The 23,527-nt window shown below is 36.3% G+C and overlaps 2 protein-coding genes across 6 annotated transcripts; both read right to left on the reverse strand.

Moving 5' to 3' along the window:
* Positions 1 to 498: 498 nt before the first annotated feature.
* Positions 499 to 15,696, reverse strand: LOC110683390 (mediator of RNA polymerase II transcription subunit 12-like). 5 transcript variants are annotated; one of them, XR_002503602.1, is made up of 9 exons: positions 15,403 to 15,696; positions 14,119 to 14,361; positions 13,803 to 14,018; positions 10,181 to 13,696; positions 9,885 to 10,066; positions 9,520 to 9,698; positions 9,401 to 9,452; positions 5,383 to 5,474; positions 499 to 2,127 (listed from the first exon to the last, which is right to left on the reverse strand). XR_002503602.1 is itself a non-coding variant. In XM_021859748.1 (6 exons), the coding sequence occupies exons 2-6, from the start codon at positions 14,323 to 14,325 to the stop codon at positions 9,611 to 9,613; spliced, it is 4,209 nt and encodes a 1,402-aa protein (XP_021715440.1). In that variant the 5' UTR covers positions 14,326 to 14,361; positions 15,403 to 15,696; the 3' UTR covers positions 9,267 to 9,610. The 5 variants fall into 5 exon arrangements, 2 of the variants coding, with proteins under 2 accessions (XP_021715440.1, XP_021715441.1); XR_002503601.1 differs by having other exon boundaries at positions 499 to 671; positions 1,934 to 2,127; positions 9,401 to 9,698; XR_002503600.1 differs by having other exon boundaries at positions 9,401 to 9,698.
* Positions 15,697 to 19,350: 3,654 nt separating this feature from the next.
* LOC110683391 (zinc finger BED domain-containing protein RICESLEEPER 3-like) lies at positions 19,351 to 23,527 on the reverse strand. Its single transcript, XM_021859750.1, has 4 exons — positions 23,132 to 23,527; positions 21,238 to 21,941; positions 20,867 to 21,048; positions 19,351 to 19,686 (listed from the first exon to the last, which is right to left on the reverse strand). Exons 2-4 carry the CDS (start codon positions 21,933 to 21,935, stop codon positions 19,577 to 19,579), a joined length of 990 nt encoding a protein of 329 aa, XP_021715442.1. The 5' UTR covers positions 21,936 to 21,941; positions 23,132 to 23,527; the 3' UTR covers positions 19,351 to 19,576.

Below are 23,527 nucleotides of genomic sequence, written 5' to 3' on the forward strand. Positions count from 1 at the left end.
AATTAAAAGCATGTACTCACTGGTGACTGGTACACCTAATAAGTCCCCTTCAACAAATTATAAGGTAGGTGGACCTAAAGACATTTGCTCTTGAGATAATGTGACATTAATCCAACATTAATCCAAAAATGGATTTTAAGAATATATTCTCTAGAACTGTTGCCACATCACTTACAAACATATGCTTCATGTAACACCTAATGCTTTTTAGCAACAAAATTACTAAAACTATGTCCAAATCACAATTGCACTCGAACATACGATGACACTAACAATCACACTCAGGGTATTAAATTTATCATCACTTAACAAACAGTTGTATAAGCCATGACGCGATTAATCACTAGTTTTTTTTTTTTTTTTTTTTCCAACTATGATACAATCATTAGCAGTTTTAGAAATTCTAAAAGTAACAACAATACATGCAAAAACCAACACAGTGTTACCTGATCTGCAGTGTACTGAACTGCTAACACACCAATCAGCCAAAATCAGTACTTAAATCAAATTTCTGCATCCATTACCATACTGTTTAATATATACAAACTGAATACACACAGGTAAATATAATTAGATGAAAAAATAAGTTGCAACTTGCACGAATGAGATAACAAGTGCTGGACATCAAGAGGCCTCTCCACAAAAAAGTGCAGGATTTCAGTTGTCTACACCTAGCAAAATATACATAAATAATCATACTGCAAAATAACTGTTAGGGTTAGCATCACCAAACACTGAGGACAAATTGTGAGTACTGTCAACAAGCAAAAGCTCAGCTATCTAATGAATCTAGGGGAGTTAACAGAGTCTTTACAAAAAATCAGGCTCGTATATCCTCTCTTCCCCCCGACCCAAAAAAATAAAACAAAACAAAAACTTATTATTATGCTTCAATAAAACAATAATTTGACCACTAGAACAACCTTGCTATAACACCACCACCTTAGCAGCAGAACAGCACTGCACACCTACATGAATATTGTGACCCTACCCAGTAATTATGTCTACTTAACAGGTATTTTATCCCAACAAGAACAAAAGAAGGGGAAAAAAAACCTCCCCAACAAAGTAGTTTGTGTTCAATGGCTAATGAGTAGTGCTAACCACACTCTCAACTGGATACGGAAGTATTGCCTACAATTCTACAAAAACATACAAGTATTACTTTCTATAGAAATGAACACATAAAGAAATTTCTGTTAGCCTAACAATCCACACGTTATGTTGGGAAAGAGTTCAGGAACATCAGGGGTCCAAATGCTTGTATACCATATAAAATCCACTTTCTACAGTGAGAAGTCAAGTCTTGAACTAGACTCTTAGGAGTAAGCAAATTCAGACTCAGAGAATGTCTCTATGAGCGCTTGTAGTTCACTCACTAAGCAATCGTTCAAAAGGCCATGAGAAATCTAGGAAGAATCAGGGAGATATTTATGGAATTCTACCCCATATAAGGAAAGAATGCTTTCGAAAGCAAGAAGCCAAGAATCACCATAGTACAAAATGAATTTCAGGACAAGCAATGTCAAGGAGAAACAGTCGAAAGAAAGTTTCAGCTTATTTAATTATTTCTAGTTGAGCATCAGAACAGAGGTCCATAAACATCAAACAGTAGCATATAAGTTCAAAGGCAATTCTAACTTCTGATAAATTTTCACACAAGAAGTCTTCGGTAATCAAACTAGTAAGGACAGACACTAAAATAAAATAATTTATAGCTTAGCAATATGCAATTATATCAATCAATAGCCGTGAACCAAACACCCTAAATGAAATAGGCTGTTCAATCAAAAGGAACTCTTCCATGGTCACATACGGTAGTAGACCTAGAGAACAACCAGCGAATAACAGCATAACTTGTCTTCAGAAAAATTAAATCTGTCATACACAGTTTTTGGCAATTTAAAACAAAAACCATTTGAAGCACACATACCTTCAGTGTTTCGACAGGTAACGAGGATACAATACATGACACCCCAAGGTGATGCCTCATAGGATTCTCTTAACGCACCTAGGGACAAAAGGGGATGGCAAAGCTGCATCTGCATCCTTAGGTACTTCAAACCAGACAAGAGATTCACAAACCTTTAACAGAACGAAACACCATCCTGCACCAGATTGTCTAGCCTAGTGTTTGAAAAATTACAATCAGCCTTTGATATAGCAACACTGGGGAGACAAGGAGCTGGAAGGTAACATTAAAAATTTCTAAACACCATTTATACAAAACAAGTTATACTATAAGCTTATGGAGACTAGTACTTTCTCTCAAGCATACTTATTGCATCAATTTATTGCCAAGTTCACTGTACAAAAATCTTTAACTTTCATAAGAATTCCACACGGAAAAGTACAAATGTCATAATCCTATATTCCCTCCTGTTTTCTCTTTCATTTATATGTCTACTGACCACATCAGCTTGTAGGCTTACATTTTAGTTTTCCTTGTGATTATTTAAATAAGAAATTGGCAACTAAACCCTAAATTGACCTAAACTCCATTTAAAGGATGAACTAATATCTAAAACTTACAGTACCAGCTAGGAGCTAAGTTCATATATTAACCCAAAAGTCCATTCCATAGAGTAAGACATTAAATTTGGAGATCATAACCAAGTAACAAATTTCACTGATTCATTCAGACAACATTGAATGTGTGATAAGCCTCGCATGTTTGGTCTATGGTCAGTATCACCTATTCACCTCCAGTACTTTTTTACTGGAGATACACAAGGGGACTTAAGGGACTCTTCTCTCAAGGATGGGTTTGACCTTTGCATACATGAAAGCACTATAGCAAGGGAAAACATTGCATTTACATGAATTAATCAACTACTAAAAATTCTCTGCATTCCTATACATATATATTCACATTTTTGCTCGTAGTACTAAATAAAATTCACAATTCTAAAAAAAACTTTATAATTAACATATTTCTTCCTTTCCTCTTCCATCCCATCAATACTTTCTCTATACCCATACTCTATTTTACTCACTATACAGTAAACAGCATACACTGTTCTTGGCCTTTGTTATTTCATCAAAAAATACAAGTTTTGGGAAAACAATTCAGGAAAAAACCCAACTTATATACCTACATTAAAACAAAGGCAGTCTTCACAACAAAAATAACTGAAGCTAATTCCTTATAAGTTTTTAAAATAAGATCTTATAAATAAAATTCTACTTTCTATCATAAGAACAAAGTCTAATGTGTTGATTGAGGAGCAGAGAGAAGATTAAACAAGAACACATGGTCAAGAGAGCTCTCATCCATTTGTTATCCATATATATACGCACGGGCTAACCTCTGAAGACCTGGGTATTCTAGATATTGGTAACATTCAATACGGGAACATTTCTAGGAATAAAGATAACTACACAAATCAGAATTGATACAAGCTTTACTAGGGATTTCCAAACAAATGTAGATGGTCCAGTCAATAAATATTTAGATAATTTATAGAGTTTAAAAGAAAAAAAAAAAAAAATACCCAATATAAATCCACTTTGAGAAGACATATAGAGAGAGCATTTGACATATTGTTCAATTATATGTACTCCATATCTCACCACCCACCACCAAAAATTCAAAACTAACAGATATAATAATCCTCAGTAGTATTTTGCCGAAATGAAAAGCTATGAACTCCTATACACAAAAGGCATCCTAGCTTCTAGAAATTGGAGCACCTCAAGCACTTTACAAATAGAGCTTCAGCACAGCAACAGGAATAACAAAAGCTAACACAATCGTAACCATTTGAAGGTCAGCAGAAACAGTCTCTATTGTGAACTACTTGCAGCTTTGGCAGTAAAATTGTAGATTCAATAATTAAATTAAAAAAATAAATTAAAAAAAGCCAAGAAAACAATTATTTCAGGACATATAACTGATGAGCCTTGATGCAATTGACCAAGAAAATATCCCCTACATCTATCCTTTACTCCAAAAAGTGCAGATAAAAAACATAAAATATACACAACCAACTCAATAATGCCAAAACCTTCATTGTGCAGTTTCTGTGCAAGTTCAAAAACCTATTCTATTCAGGCTATAATCTCAAAGCAGCTTTTGACGCATCCATAAGTAATTTTCATACATGTGAAGAATTTCCAGATGTCTGTTGTTCTCCATCAATTTCATAACTGGCATAAACCCAAATTAAAGCCGACTATAAGTGGCATATCATCAATTGATTTTACTAGTCATAAACTCTCTTTACTTCTTTTCCCAAGTCCTTCGGAAACAAATAACCTGATCTCACAACATGCTATGTCAGGATATCTTCACGTGTTTTTGCTGTCAAACACTTGTTATTTTTTAGCTTTCCCTAAGCATAAAAAACACAGAATGCTTACACTACAACTCAAACTGCCTAAAAACACCAGAAATATCAAAACATGTACCTATCAGGGGCCTCAAGAATCTACAGAGCCTGCTTCAGCTGGGTACAGTACAAACCTAATGCGAAACTTTGGAAGAAAAATGAAGTATCTACAGTGGGAATATTTAATCGACCAAAAAGGGCTCATGCTCTTGCAAAAGAAAGACAGACCTTAACTGAGATTGAACTCTGAAGTTACATAACACAAATGAACACCTCAAATCTCCACAAATCAAGAAAAAGATGAGCCAGCCATATCAACTGCACTAAATCTTCACTAAACTATGGTTCTTTAGTTGAGTTCAGTACAAGAGAAAACACTTAACTTCTATACAGCCAATCCAAAACTTCCTTTGTTCGTATTATTTATCTTCCTATTTATTGTGGCAACATAAACCAAGAAAAAAAGTGGGTCACTTTTTTGAATTTTTAATTAAGAAAGAGAAGGTTGTTTAAAGACCTAAATTTTATAAACCAGTAAGTGGACCGATGTGATGGGGCACAAGGGTTAATAAAAAAAATTTATGAGAGAGAATTTTAAACGAATATAGCAAAGTAGGAATATCAATAACAAACACACCTAGACAAAAAGTGGGAAAATTAAAATTTAGGAAAAAAAAAAAGAACAAATGGGGTATTCTCGAGACATTACAACTAAGATTCCATAGTAAACATGTTAAAAATAGACCCCCACACTAATTAAGAGCCCTTCGTATGACCACTTTTTTTAGTGTCCCACCCAATAACAATCATATTTGATGAAATTATGAGTCAGATGCCGAAAATACTGAACTCGAATTTTTAGAGCAGTATCTGAAAATCTTAAGTAAAGCTACCTAAAATTCAGACATTCCAACAAAATTACAGGGTAAACGAAGATTAGCTATAAATCTTAGATAAAACTATAAAAGTCATAAAACAGCAGAAAACAATGTGTAAAATAAAACAAGCAGAAATTTTCCCATAAAAACCTTTGATTTGGACATGATCTTACCACACTCTAAAGACGACTGCAAGGTAAACCACTCTGCTTTTCAGCCTTTCCTTGTCAGCATCGCCGAAAAAGACGGATTCAGTGGACATTATCTATGGTAGGAAAAAATTCAGCCAGAAAGAATAAATCAACTTAAGCACTGGCCTCATAAAAAGTAAAATGCCACAATGGGATTATAAAACCTATAATGTGAAATGGAAAATTCAAACTGAAATGAAAGAGATTTCTGTATTGACAAAAATAAGGCCTCCTACCAGAAATTAACAGACTGAAAAATAAAATAGTATCCTAACTATATATAAACAGGTTTCATTAAGTGAAACCTTAATCAAAACTGAAAGCACTTACACCTCACATCTAAATTTCATTTAAGCAACTAAATATATTACATGTTCCATCCTAATCACCATACGCCATTTGTATATGCACCACTTCTAATTTTCTATATCCTAAGCTGGTACAACAAAAGGAGTCAACTACTTTGTGGAATGTCCACTGTTCCTGAATACACACATGCAAATCAGATGAGGGAAGAAGCAAAGTAAGATTTTAGGTTTGTATCGAGTTCCCACCAAAGAACTTTTGGGATTTACTCATATTATGCAGGAAGCAACAACAGAAGATAACATTCCTTTTAAAAACAGGGAGAATCCCACTTTGTCTTGTCTAATCAAAAGTATGAGCCATGTAGCAGCGATCTCAGTTTTAGTGCATTCAATCCTATAGCAGTTTCTTGGTTTCTCCTATACCAGTATTTCACTGCAGATACACTCACTGTAATTGCTCACTTGCAAAGCCAGATACCACCCAATCTTTGACTTGGATATTTTATACATGATATTTTCTGATATTTCCCAGCTCACAAAACAACTCCATAACTTTATAATCACGCACTATAAGTGTCCAATCCTATCATGTCCCCTATATCATCATACAATCAAATAGTAAGTTTATATCTTCAGGCTCTGTATCACTTGCAAAGCCAGATACCACCCAATCTTTGACTTGGATATTTTATACATGATATTTTCTGATATTTCCCAGCTCACAAAACAACTCCATAACTTTATAATCACGCACTATAAGTGTCCAATCCTATCATGTCCCCTATATCATCATACAATCAAATAGTAAGTTTATATCTTCAGGCTCTGTATAACAAAAAGAAGTTTCCAGCTTAATTTTAGTAAACAAAATTAAAAAAATTACAAATAAGCAAATGAAAAAAAAAAAAAAAAAAAAAAGAACCTGCTTACTGTCACAATTTCACAACACCTCATATATTTAACTCTCCAAGCTTTCATACAACAAAATACATAGTCCTAGTATATTTCATAAAAGTAATAAATCTCCAACTAAAAGATAAGAAACCAATTCCATTTAATAACTATTTGTCTTTTTCCCAGAGTCACACCTGCTCTGCAGTTTGCACTTTGTTCTCCAATCTTCACAGTCCTTGATAAAACCCAAATTAAGAATAAAAATTATTAAAAAAAAAAAAACATACTTCCTCCGTTCCCTTAGTATTGGGACATGGGGAGAGGACACGGGTTTTAGGAAGAGGAGAGAGATAGAGAAAAAAAAAGGGGGGGGGGGGGGTCCATGTGATGAGGGGAGAGAAAGAGACAACATATGCAAATAAGGAAATGTTGCAATATTTGTGAAACTTCCTAAAATGGTAGTTGTTGCAATATTTATGGAACAAGAGGAAGTAGTATTTAGCTTCACTGAAGGAAATGAATATATAATTACCCAATACAAAGGAATAGAATGGTGTAGAGACCATATTCTAAAAACTAAAAAAATAAAAATCCATCCTCATCAGCCAAGCTATAGGAAATGACACAACCCATAAATAACTATCGCATCTACGAAGATCAAAAGCCTTCCTTTAGAGGGACGACTCAATCATTTTACTCACCCTTTGGTCAAGGAAAAGCGAATTGCCTGCTTCCAACCTTCAATTTTATCTCTTATCTATTCCTCAACATTTTCATCACTCAATCCAATTCCAAGGTTATAATCAAAATTTTACCACCATTTTCTTATCCTTTCATTGAACACCAACCACACTCTAAACTACACCAACATGTTACCCTTAATAATCAAGTGAAACCCTACAGTGGAAAAAATAGAGGTGACTACTCGGGATTTGAATAATTATCCAGACTGCACCTTTTATACAATATTTTATACATATGTATTTCAACCTGACCAAAAGAATATTTCTTAGAAAATAACTAGTTAAAATAATTTGGCTTTCTCAAAGTTCAGAAAATCACTCTACATAACAATGCAGAAATGCAAGCTAAAATTATTAATTTGTCATATCAATGCAGACATAATATTCTGACTTTCTGAGCTTATTGAAGCACAATTTGTCAGTGAACAAATAAATAAAAACCTTGACTTTTATAGGTATTCTGCAATTAAACTTTGCACGCTCTACAATTTTCATCTCCCAACAGATTTTGAGTGTGTGTCATTAATGGACGCAGAGTGAGCAAAAACCCAATCTCAGTTAAATGACAAAGATCTCCTGATGCAAGTACATTGCTAAAAATTCCCTAGGAAATGTAAGCAACCAAAAAGAAAGAAAGAAAGAAAATTATTTAAAAATCTACAAAGTGTCAAAGTGATGTGAAACTTGTGGCCGAAAAAATGTTGAAGACAGCAGTGTAGCAAGATGATAGGAAAGTTTAGCCAAAGAAGATAGGGCTCAAAAGAATGGAAATCAAAATTTAAGATTGAATACAAATCCAAAAAAGAAGACAATAGGTCAAACGGTACACAATGCTCATGCTGACAATGGATGCCCAAACAGGAGCTCATAAAGAATTGTTTGAGTAATTTTTTTATGAAAGACTTCAAAAATCAGAGAATAAATACCACATAAAATCAAGACTTGACATTTAAAAGCTCCCATTGTAAAAATCCTCATGATTCAACTAATTTTTCAAAAACCCACAGCTTAAAAACAAAGTGAACAAGATTCAAACATAATCTTCCACATCAATATCCTGAAAGGAAATCATTGACCTTCTGTGGTAATTTGCACCCAGATTTACATAGCTTCTTCAAATAGTTACTAACCCAAAAAAAAATATTATTGTCCCAACACCATTAAACCAAATAGACAGGATCGCTAGTTCGCTACAAACATTTGAACAGCATCACAATTAATGAATCAAGAATCAGCAGCTCAGCCACCCCAAAACTTTCCCACAAACGTACTAAACTTCTTGGAATATCAGTGAACGTAGGGTGAAACCATCAAACCTCCAAAAGCTAAAACTTAAGACATAAATACTTAATATATATATATATATATATATATATATATATATATATATATATATATATATATATATAAGATTCAACTGTATTTCACTCATCCTCTCTTATCAAAAACACCACACTTTATTCCCATTTTCCAATTGCTATAGGCCACAAATTACAGTCAGAAATTTTTTAAGACAGAAAAAGAAGATGCTGTCAAAATGTCATGAACTTCACTTATAGGCAATAAAGGCAAACTGTTTTCGGGCTGAGTGGAGAATGGAGTGTACAACAGACGATAAAAATGTGGTCACACAATCTGACAATGATTACCCGTTAGGTGGTGATCGATACTTGAAAGCCAGCGGGTGAAATCATCTTACACAAATTAAACTTTTTTGAAGAAGTGGGAGGAGATTGACAGGGCAAGGATTATATGAACAAAATTGTAGACAGAGTAAGAAGAAAACTTAAGGAGGGGATAAAAGGAGAGGAAAAAAAGAAGCAAAGAAGACTACGACGTAAGAAATAATTCACTTCCGATAACCACACTTTTCTGATGAACTAACAAACCATAATTATAGAATTAGCCACATGTCACATCATTGCACTGAAGATACATATACTTTATTAGTGAAGAGATAGCAATTACCACTTAAACAAGGGGCGAGTATACATTCACGCTAAACATATTCAATCTCCAAAATATTTAGCACAAAGTCAAACAAAGTAACTTAACTGCCACTGATACTTCAGTCCCAAAATACCATCTCCACTAACATAGCAGCAACCTGAAATGACAAAACTGGCATAAACCAACCAGCAAAAGAAAGAGATACAGAAAGCTGCATCACCTACTTCACTAAACGCAAAATACTGAAGGAACAAATTCAGTCTGTCAGCTACAAAACCACTGGATTGCTTGTCAGCCAAAACAATCATCAAGCCTTTAACGCTTATTTCCTCGACCCTGAAAACTGAAATTCTTTGGCCTGCCTGCATCTCTTCCTTCAATTGAACCTTGATCTTTTGATATCCTAAGCAACAAAGACAACCAACAAATTATGCCTTACAACAAGAACTAGAGCACCCCCTTCTCAATTCTCAACATCCTACCCACTAAACAGCCACCACCCAAACCATAAAAACAGCGACACATAAAAGGTAGAATAATGTACAATATACAGCATATGCAGTAAAAGACAACTTCTACATAGACTTACTTCTGTTTCTTTTTATTTGACTGCTTGATGCTTAAGACCATATCCCTAGCCTTTCTCTGGTGCTCTCTTGATTGTGAATGCAAGTCCAAGCCTTCCACGGTTCCACACTCCACTTTACAAATACGGCACATGATGCTTCCAGGTTTCCGCTTTCTTGGGTTATCAAAAGTATCCATCTCCTCCTGAAAAAAAAAAAAAAAAAAAAAACACCAGAAAAATCAGGCATCAAAAGAAGTATTAAACATCTGGGAAACAATCTTCTATAGTCAATATTACTGAAACAAACAAGTACTTACTGGAAAAAATCCACCATCACGTCCATAACGATTAAAACCAGAGCTGCCCCTGAATCCATGCTCTCCTACCAGAGGGTGCCCTGGCTTTTCACCTCCAAAGGATTCGCCAAAGGGTAGATGACGTGGAAAATTCCCTGCCAGAGGGGGTTCTCCCATCCGGGAATGACCCCCAGGGAGTCCAAAAGCAGTCCCTTCTCCCATGTGCATATTTCGAGGACCCATATGTTCTCTTCGTAAATGATTAGGCAACATATCTGGATTACGTGGGCCACCAACCAAATGATCACTTAGCTCACCCCTTTGTACATGATTTGGTGGAATCGGAAACCTGTTCTCGTGCATTGATTTCCCAAATGGTTCAGTGGGAAAATTGTAGGGTCTGGAACCTTCAAAACGTCGTGATTTGTTTCCCACATCATCCCCAAAGGCTCCAAATGTACGAGAAGGAAAACCTGGAAAGTCCCTACCTGGACTTCTAGGCGGAAAACCATCCATTCGGGGCCGTCCAAATCCAGGACCAGGAGCTGGTCCAGGAAAATCAGGACGATGCCCAAAATCCCCTCTCCCCATGTCATCATCAGGAAACCCTGCAGTTCTGCTCCTTTCACCAGCATCATTAAGATGAAATGGAGGCAGAAATCTTGAAGGACCAGAACCAACACCAGAATCCCTTTTCAGTCCAGAATCATGATTGAGTCCATGTGGCGCCTTGTCAAAGGGCCTCGGCATTCCATCTCCACCAAACATATGAGAACCATGATCAAGTGGTCTAGATGACGGCAAATGAGTACCATATTTAGATGAAGGCCCAGCTTCAAAATGAGAAGGTCTAGGGAATTTCCTCGAATCGTCTTCAAAGTCCCTGTGAGGAAAGGGTTTCAAACGCTCCTCAGGAAACATCTTACCCCTTTCATCCATCATACCACGCTCCTCAGGAAATTTCATAGCTCCAGGCTGGATCCCAGGATGAGCAGGCCCATAAGGAGCTCGATCCATGGATCCATGAGGGAGGGAATCTGGCTTTCTACCATCAAAATATCCAGGCCTGTGAGCCTGAAACTTTTCATTTTCCATCATATATGGAGGACGCTGCTCAGCATCAGCACGTTCTCTACCCCCTACACCAACAAAAGGTTCCCCTGGAAGATTATGAGGTTGTCCAGCTTGGTAAGGTGGCATATTTCCTTGATGATAACCCATATTACCAGGTCTAACAAAGGGTCCTGATGAGGCAGGGCCCAGATTTCCTCCGGATGCAATTTCATGAGGGGTAAGACCATGAGGATGCTTTGGAATAGATGTCTGGGGAATATCAGCTGCATTGAAAGGCGGTCTAGGGGGAGCTTGTCCAGGTCCTTGAGGCCTTAATTGACCAGGTTGAGAACCCAACCCAGGCTGCTGAGTAATTGAAAGTTGAGGTGTTGACTGAGGCATAGACGCAGCACCAGGTCTGTGTTGGGCAGAAGGCCCATACTGCATTGACTGCATTTGATTTCTTCCCTGGTCAACGGCAGGAAATGAATTAGTGCCATGAACTTGCGAGTTTAAATGTGAATGAGGCATATTGGAGACAGCAGCTGCTGCATCTCCTGCACTTTTGGCTGCATGCTTTAAGTCTTGTACTTCAGCCTTCTTTCGGGCATCTTTATGGGTATCAGAACCAATATTAGTTGTGTTATTACCATTTGAGAATTCTGTTGCATCCTCTGAAGCATCTCCCTTCATCCTTTGTTTGCGTTCTTGATTATCACTTCCTAATAAATTGGACCCTGTAGCAGCTAATTTACTTTCATTCTCGTTCCCATTACCATCCAGGGCATTTTCTGATTTTAATTTATTTTCAATCACCTGAACCCCTGCACCAGACTCCTTGTTAGGATCATTTTGATCACGAGGCTTCTCACCCCCCGTTGCTTTTGGAAATTGTTGAGGATGACCAGCCTTATGTTCAGAGGCAGTAGATAGCTGACTGTCTGTTCTCATAGGGTAAGCCTGATTAAGCTGTGGAGGCCTAACCTGACCAGCACCAGCAGCCTGGAGATGTGGTTGTGATCCAGCTCCTTGTGCGGTCACTGGTCTAGCTGCATAGTTTTGAGCAATATTAGGCTGAGCAATATACCCTGGTGCATAATTTTGCTGAGAATGCTGTAGCATTTGAGGAGGGCCCTGAGCATGTAATTGAGCTGCCATAGGTGGCTGTGGCTGTGTAAATGGACCATGGCCAGGGAATGGCTGCTGTTGCCCAAACTGCTGTGGAGCAGCTTGCTGTGCAGCCTGCACACCAGGACGATGCTGAAACGGATATCCAGGCTGCTGGGAATGAGGATAAACAGGGAGCTGTTGCGATGGAGGCCCGCTTGGAGGCTGAACTTGTGCAGATGACATAGTTGGCTGTTGTTGCACTGCCACATTAGAATAAGGTTGAGAAGAATACATCTGAGATGGTTGTGAAGGAAACTTCCCTTGTATTTGCCCAGGGTACTGAGGTTGTGGCTGGGCACCAGATGCATGCATTGGATGAGCAACTCCCACCTGTGCTTGCGGATGAGGCTGTGGCTGCGGATATGATTGGTAACCAGTTACAGCGCTCTGAGTCTGAGGCTGGGAATTGGGATTCAAAGGCTGGTTTTGTTGAGAAGGTGGGTGGGCAGGTGCCTGCATAATCTGTTGAGAATGAGCCTGTGGCTGTGTGTAGGGGTAATGCTGGGTTTGAGTTTCTGACGGTGGATAAGATTGGGCATGAGGATGAGTTTGCTGGTACTGAGGCACTGGTGTCTGCTGCTGAGTAATGGGCTGTGGCTGAGCATAAGGTTGAGCCTGGGGTAATGGCTGAGACTGGTTATATGGAAGGGAATGAGATGGAGGTGCTTGACCCTGAACCTGCATTTGAGGTTGCGCTTGACCCACTGGCTGGACTTGGGACTGAACACTGGCTGATGGTTGGAAATTTGTTTGCACAGAAGGCTGCGCAATTCGGGATGGAGCTTGGGGCTGCTGTTGTGGCTGGGTCTGCTGTTGTGGCTGGGTCTGCTGTTGTGGCTGGGGCTGAGCATGAGGCTGAGCCTGCTGCTGAGCTTGAAGTTGGGGTTGAGCCTGAGCTTGACCAGAAATCTGGGTCTGAGCTTGACCATATGCCTGAGGAGGATAACCTTGCGTGGGTTGCTGTGGATACTGTTGAGCTCCTTGTTGATATTGATAATAATATTGATAGTTCTGTTGGTAAGGATCATATCCAGGATACTGCTGATAATACTGCTGGTATTGCTGCTGGTACTGTTGCTGTTGCTGATACCACTGCTCAGCAGTTGGCATGGCAGCTTGTGCAGCCTGTGGTTGCCCAGCTGTACTGACTGTTTGGTTATCCTGACCAGATGCAAGCGAAGCAGAAGCTTGTGATGTCTGAGCTTGAGAAGCAGGTAAGACTGCCTGAGCTGCAGTCTGTGCTTGATCTGCTACAGCGCCTGTGGATGTGCCATCCTGAGCATTACTTGGTTGTTGGGCCTGAGACTGCACGCCCTGATTTGGTACAATTTAGAGTGAGATTTTAAATAAAAATATAAGTCAATAGGACAAAGACAACCAGTACAAAATAGAACAGAGCAGTAAATACATTTAAACTTACAGGACAGCTTTGTGCATGCTCTTGCACTTGGCGGTGCACAATCTGAACTCCACATCTGTTGCATAGAACTGGCGACTCCCCAAATGAACATGTTGAACAATGAGATATGCAGTCAGATAGAGGACCTTGCCATGTACATCCAGTCCGATAGTAGAGGCAATGGACTTGTATTTTTCCAATTGTGTCTGCCAATGTTTTATTTGACTCCAGCAGTGGCTGTGACAAAAGAAGAAATAAATCCACAATAAAAACACTTCAGATTCTCCATACAACCAGTCAGAAACCAATTGTGATTAAGATAATAAAGGCATAACACCTTGCAATCGGCTTCAGTCACCCTGTATCCATCATAAGGACAAGCATGTGTAGTGCTGACAACATAAGTCAGGCAAGGTTTGCAGTAAAGGTGAGTGCATGGCGCTTGCAAAGCCTCATTCGGGTAGACAAGAAGGTGACACACAGGACAGAAGTATTCTCCAGCAAGTGATTGAATATTTAAAATGCAATCATTATCAAAACCCATTGACCTTAGCAAACTCTGCAACAAAACCTGGATTACCTGCTATACATTCAAATTAAATTCGAGGTCAAGCCTTAATTTATAAATGAATAACAGTAAAGCTAAATGCAAAATTCAATCCCCAAAACAAGCATGACACCACCAAATACTATAATAAGATTGTAATAAATGCATAAACTTGCAAATGTGCGAGATACGTAACTGACTTGATTCGGCAGCCCTGAAACTGAAAGTTCAGTATTCTGGGATCTTTAGCGGGCCCGTAACAACTCATATAATGGGATCATGCTATCATAGACATTACATGATGACGCCTCTACCAAAATGAACAAACAAAACAATCTGATGCATCTACAACACTTGAATATAAATAAAACTGACTAAAAAAAGTCTTCCTGGTACCACACCAAAGTTATCAATACAGATCACAATTTTTATAAACAAACCCACTAGCTAAAAGTTCTTCAGTTACAGGTTATTTACCAATCCCTTTGTCCTAGAAAAGAACAAAGTTACTATTTTGAGTATCCAAAAATGAACTTCAAGTGTAATGCTTCATATATAATCCACCATGAATCCAAGCTCCCTACTCCCTCAAAATCCCATCAGCCTTCCTACTCCCTCCATACAACACCTTTCAAGGGTAACAAAAAATCCAAGCTCCCTGCCAACCTTGAGTATTCCGTTCTTTAAAGCGAACCGTTCATTCGCCTCATTCTCTCTCTCTCTAAACGAGTAACATTACAAAATCAACCAAATGTGAAACTACTAAGCAAAAAAAATTAAAGTGACCAACATCATTTCAATTGATAAGTCATCAACAAAGTACATTGAAGCAACACCATTCACAAACAAAATATAAAAAGAAAAATCAAACGAAAATGAAAAATCAAATGACACTAGAAACCATTTCATGAAAGAGTAACATGCATCAACTCCATTAAAGAAGGCACTAAACAAAGCGAAATTCACCACAGAAATCAAATTTTGAAACAAAATCAAAATTCAACAAGATTATAGCACAAAATACAAGAAAACGAGAGAGAAATCGCAAAACAGCTAAATGTAAGAAAATCTTACCGGACGAAGCCGAAAATTTCCAATAAATTCAAAAGATCAGTGTTCTTCGTCTGCTTGAAATATGAATTCGAAATAGAATTGCTCCTTAAAAAGCTCAAAATTAATTCGCAAACATAGTTAATTTGGGATAATTTACCTGTTCAGTAGAACTAGGGTTTGGGGAGAGTGAAGACAAGAGGAGAGAGAAAGGGAGAGATGAAAGGATGGTGAATTTGGGCGTTTTTTTTCGGTTAATTTCTTGTCAGCGAAAAAAAGTAAAATGATGGTGCTCTTTCCAAATGGCGAAGATGGGCGAATTGTGTATTACTTGGGCTATTGAAGCCTTTGTTTGGGCCAGATGTGAACTTTCAATTTTTCATTGATTTCTTAAGATTGTTCTACCTCCTCATTTTCCATTTGTGAATTAGTAGAATTGGGATTGTGTGAATTACTTAATTACTATGATAGAGTAATTATCTTTCCTTACAAAAATAAAATTAATTATTTAATACGAAGTAAGTAATTATGTTGGGAATAAATGGGGAAAAAAATGTCGAGAATCAATGGTTTTAAAAAATTAGACTATTTCGAGTATTGTGTTTATATTTGATTGAGTTTTACATTTAGCCTTATGGTCAGCTCTAATCTATTAAACTGAGCTGAATTGAATTGTTTATGAGAGAAGGAAATTATGAACTGAATTGAAATTAAGCCAAAGAAAACATGCCCTTAGTCTAAGTAACCTTTTAATGGTGTGTTGTGATTCTTATATGCTACTCCCTCTGTTCCATGATGTTTTTTACGTTTGGAATTATGCACGGTTATTAAGAAATTGTGTAAAGTTGAGGTATATTGGAATATTTCAATGATTGAAAGTACAATTTTATTGCTAAATATAATGTTGATCATGTGGGGTGAAGAAATTAGAGGAGAGAGAAAGTAATAATAAGTGTTGAAAAACTATTAAAATAGTACAAAAAGTACAATATCACATGGAAAAGTAAGGACTTTTGAGAAAAAAAATGTAAAACAAGGGTAATTTTGTCCAAAATTTATGACTAAAATAGGAAATATACTAAATGTAAAGAATAAAAAGGAACACCCTAAATGGAAACGTAAAAAACATTTAGGAACGGAGGGAGTAGTGTCTTGAGGTGTTGTGTTGATTATAATGACAATGGTGGCTCATGGTTGAGTTTGGTGAGACGATAGTCGTCATTACTCTATGGAATTTTTGTAACGTATAGTCGTGTACTCGCATTGGGGGCGGGAAAGACTTTGTTTGTCTTGATTGCCTTGACTGTAAAACAACAAGGTTAATTATTTATTGTATCAAAATTAATAGCATATCCTCATTGATTTATGTCGTTACTGTGATTTTCCATTTGTTATATTAGTTTTTATTGGCAATAGACTTTGCAATTAGTCATTTTTCATTGCTATGACTCTTATGAGTCCACTATTTGACAACCTACATACAGTAGTAATAAATAAAGTGGATAAGTCATACAAGGTTTTGTTTGGGCCGATTGTGAACTTTCAACTTTATATTGTTCTACCTCCTCATTTTCCATTTAAGGATTAAAAATTTCTTACCAATTGCAGAAAAATAAGCAATCATAAAAATTAATGAATATGAAAATGAATACAATTAATGTTCCTGTAACTAGATTAACGAGTATTGATTTCATGAATAGTCTAGTATATTTGATGAAGTTAAACACGTAGTACAAGTAAGCTACATATAGCAAGTTGAGGTCTTATATGTTAGCACTTGGAAGGCATTATATATATATGTTGGTCATGGGTGTCAATGGTGGTTTGGAATTGAGCTAGTCAATCGTATGGCATATTTGTGAAGTCAATAGAGTTGGCGCCCTTGTCCACATAAATACTCGGCTCGCGCGTGCCTTGATTGCATAACGACGACAAGATTAATTATTGCAACAAAATTAACATCTAAGCACGATTGATAATGTGATTTTATACTTGTTGAATTAATATTAATGATAGACTTTGCAATTAGTCATTTTCATTGAATATTTGTCCGATCTCTAACAACTTACATAGGGTGATTAGAAGAAAAAGAGTGTGTAAAATCAACAAACATATAAGTGTATAATTTGTGTAGAAATATAAATTATATTATGCAATAATAAAGAACGATCTTCATGTTTAGTAACATATTGCCTATTGTGTTTATTTAATTAATGAAGTCGGAAATGTAGTGTACAGATGAAGACAATTGAGTCTATCTTATTAAGTGTACAGGTACAAATCGTTTCCTAGTATTTTGAATGTTTACATCCAGTTTTCACTCTATATACATTGTATATTGCTGATCACAATCCTCAAATGTTAATGTCTATTATAGTGTTGTACAAAATTTCAATGATAGTTTAGCATGAAATTAAGCTCGGTAAATATCAATCAAACCACATTTGTATAGGGTATCATGCCTTGATTGTCCTTGTTGTAATATGACAAAATTCATGATTGTATCAAAATCAATAACCTCCACAAACTTCGATGTCTTCAATGTGAATTTTCATTTCAAGAATTAGTACTCGATGAAATAGCATATACTTGCGTGTCATTTGTATCAATATGAATTTCACATTCATTAAAAAAAGGACACATATTTTTCTACTAAATTTCCTTGTAAAAATGGTATTGTAACTATTTCATTATACATGACGATCATAAATCAAAGTGAAAAAAATCTACAAAGTATATACATGAATTAAACTTGATATGTTGGAATAAAAAACTGTCTTTCACGGTAAAAATAGGTGTCTACGCCAATTTTTACAAAAATGCAACACTCATATGGTAATATATATGGTGCTCACTAAATTAAAAAGTATCGTATTGATTTTTGTTGCTCTTTAAATCTTTTTGTCATCCACATCACTCCTAGCTAGATGTTAAATCAAGGGATTGACTTGTTTCATTGAAGTATATCTATATTTCTTTTTGTAGTTTGCAATCATATAAGTTGTATTTGTTGTGTTCACATATGTATGTTTGACTATATATAGTCTGCACACAATACTCTCATCAATTCACACAACAATTCAAATTACAACACCTCAACACTTATAAAATTAACAAATAAATCTAATTTTATTTTGCAAAAGACCTAACACTAATACAAAGTTGTACATTTTCAATTTTTTCATAATATAACCCTTGCCTTGAGCTAGGCGATTAGACTTCATAAATAAATGATTTCAATTATTACTCCGTATTTAATTATTAAAAATACATGATTTTTTTTTTTCACACTTATCTCATTATTAATTGATAACAATACAACTTTGAAATGGTTATTTATAGTTTCCTTCTCAAATGAAGAAACATCTACGATTTCCTCAAAGAAAAAAAAAATTCTACGATAATCATCATTGACAAAAATCCTAGAGATAATGTCTATCTTGACAAATGTGATGGGAAACAATTATATTTCGTTTATTACTTCACCATTTTTTGGTCAAAAGTCTTTTCATTTTGTACGACAATCTTTATACTTATAATTACAAACACTCTTGAATCATACACAAGAAACTACTATGAAATTGAATGAGGTATCATGATGGACCACTACCAGTAGGGGTGTCAACGGGGCGGGGCGGGGCGGATTTTGGCATTCCCATCCCCATCCCCGCCTCACATTTTCATCCCCATCCCCATCCCCATCCCCATGTCGGGTCTGAAAATAATCCCCGTCCCCGCCCCGGCGGGTCCAACTCTAAAACCACCCCCGCCCCATCCCCGTCCCCGCCCCATACCCGCCAAACCCCCACCCCATACCCGCCAAACCCCCGCCCCATCCCCGCCAATTCCCCGCCCCATACCCGCCAACTTAGTATTGAGAAAAGCAACTGTCTTTCAAGTTTCAAGTGTCAACTGAAACCCTGCAGACTTCATAGTAGACTAATGAAAAAGTAGCAGTGCATACAAATCCCATTAACTCAAATCCAACAAAAACCACTGCAAGATCAACCATTTTCATAAAGTGCAACACCTTAGGCATACATACTACATTACTACATATTAAAAAACTTAAAATTAGTAGTACATAAGAGAAAAAAAAAAAAACACTAACTCCAAATTGTCCAAAGTCCAAATATTAAAAATAACTACAAGTCTACAAATATTCAAATACATAACAAGAAATTCATTAGGCCTTGAATTATTCGGTGCAAAGTCCACTTGTTCCAGAATCGATATCACATGTTTCAAATCCTTCCTCTAATTCTCCCACTAATTTAGCATATTCATCATCCTTAAATTCTCCACAATCTGCAAATACAATGTGAATTAATTAAAATAAATAAATAAATAAATAATATTATTAATTAAATAAAATTTTATTTTAGCTATTTACTTTTAGAAGCAGCCCATATCCAATTTTGAGTACACATCAAAGCTTCTACAGCTTCCGGTAAAAGCCGACTACGATAAGGATTAAGAACCCGACCACTTGTGCTAAATGCGGACTCTGATGCAACAGTAGAAACAGGAATGCTCAATATATCTCGTGCTATTTGCTGAAGAATGGGATATGTGCCTCCATTTGTCTTCCACCAGTTAAGAATATCAAAATCTTGGACTAGAGGCACATTAGCAGCACCTAAATACTTATCCAAATCTGATATATCATGACTTGAGTCCTTATCTTGTTGTAAAAATTCAGCAAATTCTTGCATAAAGGTCTCTTCATTGGATTTGCTACTACTACCCAAATCAAAAGCTTGTTGGTTGCTACTACCTTGAGTTTTACCCATCTTAGACCCATATTCATCAACCAATCTTCGTAGAAGATCACTAATTCTACTAACCTCAATTTCAAAGTCATGCTCATCAAAAATTTTTGCAAAATAAAAGCGAATAAGAGCCATTTTGTATCTAGGATCTAGTATTGTTGCCACTCCCATTAAGCCATTCACACTAGCCCAATACTTGTTATATTTTTGTAACATAATGTCGGCCATTTTCCTTACATAATCATGAGGAGATAAAAGCCAACCAGAAATAGCAATTCTCAAAGCACAAATTTTAGGAAAATAAAGATTGGCCGTAGGGTAATTTGTTCCTGAAAAATTAAGGGTAGTTTTACTAAACACTTCCAAATGTTCACATATTTTCTCAACTTTTTCCCAATCTTCAGGGGTCGGTGGATTCTTATATAAATTATTACGAGCACTTAAAACAACAAACACTTCTTTATAACTAGTAGCAATAGAAAGCATTTCATAAGTAGAATTCCACCGGGTTTTGCAATCAAGTGCTAACTTTCTACTACACTCAGGAGTTATTTGCTTAGCCACTTGTTCAAACCTTTGTACTCTCTTATCAGAAGCAGTCCAAAACACAACACTATCCCTAATTCTTTGAACACCATTTGATACCACAGCACTTAAACCATCTTGAACAATCAAATTTAATATGTGAGCACAACAACGCATATGAAAAAAATCACCTCGCAATAAAAGTGAGCCATATGGAAACACTCCTTTCAAAATTTCCATCATTGCATCATTAGTTGAACAATTATCCACGGTTATAGAAGACAACCTAAGATCAAGATTCCATGATTGAATGCTTTCTTTCAAAGCATCAGCAAGAACCTCAGCAGTATGAGGGGCGGGGACATATAAAAACCTACCAAAACCAATGAAAATAACATATATTATTTGTCTATTCAATACTATTGTGGATATATGGGCTCATTATTATCATCCATCATCACAACTTATAATTCTTATGATTTTAAAATTCACACAAAAAACTATAGCAATACAAAGACAACCAAAAAAAATAAACAAGTTATAAGTAACCAGAAAACAATACCTTATGATCCGACTTTGCAACTTCCATGTATTATCAATAAAATGTGAGGTGACCGCCATATAACCTTTTCTCTGGTTGTCAGCTGTCCACATGTCAGTAGTTAAGGCAATCTTACCCTTTGCTTTCCTCAACAAGGTTGCAACATTCTCCTTCTCAAGCTCATATCTTTTCATAATATCTTTTCTAGTTGTGTTGCGAGACGGCACTTTAAATCCAGGTTGGAGTGTCTTGCTATATTTTCTAAAACCAATATGCTCAACCATGCTAATTGGATACTCATGCAAAATAATCATCTCTGCCAAGTCTCTTCTTCCATCTTCTTGGTGGAATTCGTAAGGAGCCAATGTCATCGTGTCATTCTTATCATTCAAGTTTTTTTTTGTACCAAACATTCTTGTTTGTCGAAGATCTTGACATACTCTCTTTGGACATATTTTTATATGATCTTTCAAATGAGTAGTTCCTGCTTTTGACCCACCAGCAAGTAGCTTGGAGCAATGGTTGCACTCAGCTTTTATCACATCCCCAACTCTCTTTCTCTTAAAATCAGACCACACTGCCGAAGTATGCCTACTAGTAATTGGTAGGAGAGAAGGATCGGAATTAGTCTCTAGAGGACTTTCATCATCATCTATTGCAATTGGAGTATTACTAGCGGAAGTGGGAACACTAGCGTTATTCTCATTTTTAGATGTCATTCTCCCCTGTAAAAATTAAATAAAGACAATTAATGCACTAGACATATTGACTACAGTATTGAACACATTTGACATCTCAGAAACAGCAATAATAAATTAATAATAGCAAATTAGCAATGCACAGCAGCAAAGGCAGATCATGCTTCTAGCACAGCTATCGGAAGATATCATGTTGAAAGGCCTATCAATGCATAATGTCATACTGTAACTGCTATGTTAATATATTGTTGCTGCTGCATAACCAGTTAACCACCTATCACACTAAGTCACTAACCACTACATACTGGCTGCCAGCAACAACATCACCAAATTTAGTACTCTCATTTTGTAAGAAAGAGGGAGACAACAAACACAAACACAAGGACATCAAAATATAGTACAGTAGTTGTACAATTTGGTGTCTCAAAGTCTTCATTCTTAAAAGCTGTCAGCTTACGACATTAAAGATCCAACCTGTTCTTCCACTCTATCTATACACACCCACTTTCTTAACCACCAAAATCAGCACCTGATTATCCATCCACATTTTCATTACCCCAACTCAATTTGCATACATTGTGATCAATTTCATCAATATTGAGTACTACTTAAATTACAGTATAACAACAATAGTATGATACTATGATAATAGTTTGAAATTCATTTCTCACGCTTTTATACAATCTCAATAACAAAGAATACAACAAAATTTGAAGAAAATTCTTACCTGGGTTATTTAACAATTCTCAATAGAAATTGCTCCAACTTCCCCCAATGACATAATCCGAATTTAGTTATCACACATAAGCTAAAATAATAAACATAAACTTATAAGTCTGAAATTAATGAGAAAAACTAATTACAATCTATACATATTTCGACTTTATTATATCTATTTTGTGAAATTAAATATAAAAAAACAAGTAATGAAAATTCTAGATTAAAACCCTAATAAACTAAAAAATTTAGAGGTCATCATATTCATACATTATCATACAAAAAATAACAGTAATCAACTACATTGCATTAGATTGAAAGTATCATACAAATATAACACGAAACCCTAGCTCAATCAAATGAAATATTGAAAACCGCAATCGAACAAATCATAAATAAAAGACGAATCACATACTTTCAATCGAAAACCCAATTAAGAAATTCTTAATTGAACATATTGAATTAAGAAAATTCAAAGATAATAATGCGAAAACGTTTACCTAAATTGAATGAGTTGCAGCCTTGCAAGATCGAGGTTGAAGAAGAAGGATCGAAGAGATTTGATTGCAGACGAGGACCACGAGGTTGAAGAAGAAGGATCGAAGAGAGGGGTTTGAGGCTTGAGGAAGAGATTCAGCGCAGTGAGACTGTGAGTCTCTGAGAGGAGAGAGTGAGGCAGTGAGAGGCTAGGGTTTTTGTTTTGTGAATGACTGAATGAGGGTGGGTATTGGGTAAGTGGGTTACTGGGTTAGATTTCATTAGGTGTAGTTTTTTTTTTTTTTTTTAATCGTATTATGCTATGGCTAGTCGGGTCTTATGCGGGTATGGGGTGGGTATAAAGCGGGTATGGGTCGGGTATGGAGTGGGTCAGGCGGGGCGGGGCGGGTACGGGGTGG

This window comes from Chenopodium quinoa, unplaced genomic scaffold (genome assembly GCF_001683475.1).
Source record: "Chenopodium quinoa cultivar QQ74 unplaced genomic scaffold, ASM168347v1, whole genome shotgun sequence".
Lineage (NCBI taxonomy): Eukaryota > Viridiplantae > Streptophyta > Magnoliopsida > Caryophyllales > Amaranthaceae > Chenopodium > Chenopodium quinoa.